Here is a 5,680-nt window from a genome sequence, read left to right on the forward strand (position 1 = left end):
CTTCTGCTTAAGGCACTTCAGAACTAAGGGAAAAAGGAAACCTCATTACCTCTCCATTTCTTACTCCCAAACTTACTAGCTGTCCTACAATGGACTGTTCCAACAATTTTCAACAGTCAATACTTACAAATTGCTTGAAGTCACTACCTTCTCTAGTATTTTACTCTCTCTACATGTAGACATTAGTTTTACATCACTTACTTGAGGTAGCTAAGCAATGCCTTACAACACACTTAGAAAGGTAAAATATTATTTATCCATAGCTGTAACAGTTAAGCTTGAGTTTATGCCTGTTCAAAGCTAACTAAGCAGGTTACCTTCAGCAGTTTCTTTAGCAAGCTTCACACGGTTTCAAACAAAGCTCACAAAAATAGCATTCATTAGTAAGCAGTCGGCTGAAGATGTTCTTCCGTTCAAGAAACACTGGGCAGGTAGCACTGGGTTTTCATGAATCGTCAATAAAATCAGTGGGATGACAGGAATGCATTAGAACATCCAGGTAGATGTTTAGATTCAACAGACATGCAACAAACAAAATGCAAGGGTTCAGCTACGCCAGCCAATTTGAATGATAAAAATCAAATTACAAAGGCTGGCAGTTTTGAAATTAAAGCCTTGTTTCTAAACAACTATTTCATAAGAATGCTTATTGGCCTGAGGATGTCCTAAAAATCCTTCTTTTACAAGAAAATCCAAACACCAAAATCCACCCACAGCCATTTCTCAAGAGGTTGCTTCCAAAAACTCTTTCCACAATTTCTTTGGTATTAATCTGAGGCCTCTTAGACAAAAGTTTTTGTCAATGAAATCTGAAGCCCCTTATCCCTTTTCCCACAAAAAAAATTAAACCTCCAAGTGACATTGTACAATTCTTGGTATATGCCCTTAGTTTGTTGGTGAAATATTCCATGTCCTCTCATATTACCTCATCAGGTAACCAAAGAAGGATGATCATCAGTAAGTATTAGCAAATTTCAGTGTCCCCAGGATTTATGGTCTATGTAAAAGATCATCAATTTAAATGACCAAGCACCATGTAAGGCAACTTAAATAAACAAATTTCAGTAAAAGAAAAGTTTTCTAAAGCATCTGTTCCAAAAAACCTAAAGGAATCAGCTACAATCACATACACTTGTCCAAAACCAGATCTTCAGTTTATTTTTTTTAAACATGCATTATGCCATGAATTCATAGGGAATTGGCTCCAGCAGCTCTGGATCCTTGCCATTAGTTCTCACAAAGTGTGCTTCTCTTGGTGGAGCAGGCTGTAAACAGAAAAAGAAAAAAGAAAACTCATGGCACTAAAACTCAAAAGAAACCTTACACAAAATTCATTCTGACAACCATTTAACACATTATTATGTAAACATTACAGCACTTTTACCATTCCTAGTCTCTTTAAAATTTGATTCAAAGAATAGCAGTAAGAAAATGATCTGCTAGAAAGTGTGCTTGACTTTCATTGCTGAATGAAAAAACCTACACTTTACCCTCTGCAATTTACTAATCCAAATTATCATGAAGTGATGTACCCTGAGGTTCCGGAAGCAACAGCCATTATCTCCTCTCTGAAGTCTAGTTATTCATTATTTTCTTCAAGGGTTGCAACAGAAACTGTTGCAGCTAAATTCAACTAAACCAAAGACAAACACTGATCCTAGAAATCAGCCAGAGCTTCTGCTGGAGATCAGCAACAGAATAGAAAGCATCTGTCCCTCTGTTCACAGCCAAGGATACAATTTCCATCCAGGAACAGCGCAGTTCTGTTCAGGAACCAAACATATCAGGCAGCTCAGATGCAGACGCACTGCATGCTGCCACTCTACTCCAAAACCAGTAACCTCCCGCAAAGGATTGCAAACCCAAGTGAGGGTGGTAGCAACAGACATCTCCAACAAAACCTGCCAGAGACCTGGATTTTTCAGAATACTGCAGCAGCTTCATCATTAATGTGAGGTGGGTTTTTTTGTTTTTTGAAGACAGACAGAAAGAGCTCAGTTTACAGCATAACACACTGTCGTTTTGGAAGAAAACATTTTACTCAACTGGTTTGGTTCTAGCTGGGTTTTTTTTGGTGAACTGTATCAACAATGTGTCAACTACAATAAAAATATTACCTGACGTTTCAGTTGAACCCAAATGCCTTTTTCTTTTGCTTCCTTTTTCTTCTTTTCATTCTCCTTCACACGCTGCAGAAAGCTGTCTCTGCTCTTGGAATGTTTAATATGCTCAATACGCACATTAATTCTCTTGGCAAGAATCTTGCCCCTAAGAAAAGAAATCAGTTTTTTATCTACTGCACTTGAAAAAAGGCTACTTCAAAGCTAGTTTTACAGCCCTTACACGAGTAACTCCATAAGCTAAATAACAGATAATTTTTCTCTAAAGGGCAATCACTCAAAATACATTGCTGCAGATGCAAATCAGATATAACTTATATAACTGAAAGCTTATTAATATATAACAATATGTTGACAATTTAGGATTAAGACTATGGAGAACATGTAATTTTAACCTTGTAGCATACAAACAAAGAATTGTATTACCACTGTACTCCAGTCCATTTACTGGAAGAAAAACAACTTGTCCTTTTCTGACTAAACAGTACAAAACCCAGCTGAATACAGCTGGATACAGCTACAAATTAATATTTAAAAAGGGCTTCAGTATCAATGTGAAAGCTGGCTGAAAATCCCCATTAGGTAATGTCACTAAGTGCTGCTCAGAAAAATGAGAACTGTTTCCTCTGACAGGATCCAAGTCAAATGAGCATCATTTGCTTGGGTTATAAAAAGGATATATACTTTACCCACCTTGAATGACCAATCAAGACAATAACTGTCTAACTGGCAAAGTGAAAGGAGGGTGCAATTACAGATCAACTTTCCCAAATACAAAGTTTCAATACACGGAATTTCATTACTTACTTAACCTGCTTGTTAACAATAATGCCCACAGCATGCTGAGTAACATTATATACCCTTCCAGTCTTGCCATGGTAACACTTGTGGGGCATACCTTTTTGAACAGTACCCATACCCTGTTAAGAGATAAAACAAGAATAAAGTGTGAACTTCAGCTTGAAACAAAACAAAAAAAAAGCAGTATCAAGGACTTTTCTTTCAGAAGTTATTTAAAGTACACATTTCAAATTACTTGAGATTAATTCAAAATTACTCCTATTTTAGTCGTACTTTGGCATTTATAACCATGCATTTTATATCTAAAGACTACCAAATTCTGCTATGACAATTCTGGTTGCTTTCAGTGTCGGTGAAATAACTGATCACTTTGCTTTCAGCAAGCAATCACAGGAGACAATCATCATCAAGCTCCAGTGTGTCAAGAAGTGTTAATTCTGAACTGTGCAGTTCTCCAAGAGTCAAATAACAAACAAGCAAGTTACACACCATCTTCTGTGTGACTGTTCGAAAACTCTGCATTTCAAATGAAACTAAAGGATTCAACAAAGTAGGAATCCTTGGCGAAAGGCTTTCAGATTCACTACAACTTAATTTTGGAAGTACAGTTAATTTTAAAGGACAAGTTCTAGAAAATACCAAGTGATGGGAAATGCTGCTTCACTTTTTTCCCCCTCTATCAATAAGTATGATGTATCCTTACATTTATTTCTTGGTTTCTAGTTTTAATGTGGCTTTGCAATCACCATCCCTGTACGTACTTACTTTAAGTGTAGTCCTACAATGATACAGAGACACAGACATAACTACCAGCTACACCACCATAAACTACGGCTCTTCTGAACAGCAGGTGCAAATCAGGCAAAACAGAACATCTACTAAAGTGACAGCTGGGGTTCCTATGAAAGTAGTGCTGGTAGGCACCATACAGCAACCCAAGTATTAGATATGGCATCTTTCACTCACTTTTTTCAGCTGAATACACAATAAAGGAGCACAGCCAAATATATATAAAAAAATATATATACACACACATACATATAAAAAACCCCACATAAACCAGCATGTGACACTGAAGCATTACTATTAGTTCAGCAGCATTGTCATTGCATTATCGCTTCAAAAGTGAGCAGCGGGTACTTCTGTTGACATGAGCTGAGTAACTTAAAAAAGACTACCTCAAGAAACTGGAGACTGTAAAGATTACACTGCTTTAGCTTTTAATTACATAGCACTGTAGAAAGTACCTTGATATCAACTATATCACCCTTCTTGTAGATGCGCATATAGGTAGCCAGAGGGACAACTCCTGTTAAGAGACACAAATTTGGATACTTATGAAGCTCACAATTTCACACACAGACACACACACATATCAAACGGGGTGGGGGACACAGATCATGCATTTGATAAAGTTTTCTTAAAAATGCCTCAAATTTAAATTCAATTTCAAAAACGTAAAACTGAGAAATCAACCATCTTTTTTTTTCCAAGCAGTAATTACCTCTTCACACGCTCCCAATTTAAAAAAAAATCCAACTAAGGAAAAATTACAGCTTTAATCTCATTCCTAATGCAGAAGCTGAAAAGGCATTACAACTATTTACTACTTCATTGTGGAAACAGCTGTTATCACTGCTCATTGCTAAGAGGCAACAGACTGTACATTTTAAGTAAGTGTAACTGTTGAAATATTTTCTTCACTTCAAATTAAATTTTCAAGCATTGATAGAATTAGCATTGTTACTACTGTGAAGCAATCAGAATACCAATACATAAGCTGTAAGAGATGAGAGTTTACTTGTATATCATTCTACGGTTCTTAGCCCAACTTGTCAGATATCCTTTGACACAAGCCATTGTTTTACAAATGCTACTTAGGGACTGTTGACACCTAACAGGTCAGTAACTTAATGCGGTGTTCTTACTAGAAGGTATACTCACCATGCTTGCGAAATGGCCTTGAGAACATATAACGTGTCCCCCTCCTCTTTCCCTTTGTGTTTGTCATTTTGGCTGATTACTGTGAAAATGAATGCAAATTATTCAGAACTACTAGTTCATTCACTAAAAATCTGACCGATAGCATTTTCAGACATTTCAGAAAAATCAAGTCTTTAAGCCTTCAGAATGACCCCACTTCCAAAGTGCTGGGTCAATTCAAGCAATGTTTTTAGCTTAGACATTCACAGAAAACAGTATTTATAGGACCACAGGGTAACTCAGGTTTGAATGGATGCTAGCACGTCACCTAGGTCAACCTCCTGCTTCAAGCAAGGTCTACTATGAGATCAGACCAGGTTGCCCAGGGCTTTGTCCTTGAAACCCTTCAAGGATGGAGAGCCTACTGCACAAGCTCCCTGGGCAGCCTGTATGGACGCCTGGCTGTTCTCATGGTGAAAAACTTTTTCCTTATATCCAGCCTGAGCTTCTCATTTTGTCTTAAGCCAGTTGCCTCGTGCTCCTGCCACGTGCCCCTGCCAAGCACCAGGATCCATCTTCTTGATGACAGCGCTGTTAGGTGCCCCCCAAAGCCACCTCTGCTCCAGGTCGAATAAGCCCAGTTCCTTCAGCCACTCCTCACAAGGCATTCAAAAGGCAAGATCTCCACTACCAGATTTATCAGCCACTATTACATTTGACACGATATAAACCGTGGTCATCTGCTTGTGCTCTGAGTGTAACAATTTCTTTAGCTTCAAGCTGTGTCTCCTATTGCCACAGGAGCCCCGGCACTTCGTGCCGCGTACGAAGCGGCG

The 5,680-nt window shown here is 38.1% G+C and overlaps 1 protein-coding gene across 1 annotated transcript; it reads right to left on the reverse strand.

Annotated features, from left to right (window-relative positions):
* Positions 1-1,128: 1,128 nt before the first annotated feature.
* RPL21 (ribosomal protein L21) lies at positions 1,129-4,974 on the reverse strand. The gene is made up of 5 exons (XM_009290230.2): positions 4,866-4,974; positions 4,169-4,230; positions 2,928-3,040; positions 2,118-2,268; positions 1,129-1,265 (listed from the first exon to the last, which is right to left on the reverse strand). Exons 1-5 carry the CDS (start codon positions 4,930-4,932, stop codon positions 1,176-1,178), a joined length of 483 nt encoding a protein of 160 aa, XP_009288505.1. The 5' UTR covers positions 4,933-4,974; the 3' UTR covers positions 1,129-1,175.
* Positions 4,975-5,680: the final 706 nt, after the last annotated feature.

The sequence above is a fragment of the Aptenodytes forsteri genome, unplaced genomic scaffold (genome assembly GCF_000699145.1).
Source record: "Aptenodytes forsteri isolate BGI_AS27 unplaced genomic scaffold, ASM69914v1 Scaffold155, whole genome shotgun sequence".
NCBI classification, from domain to species: Eukaryota; Metazoa; Chordata; class Aves; order Sphenisciformes; family Spheniscidae; genus Aptenodytes; species Aptenodytes forsteri.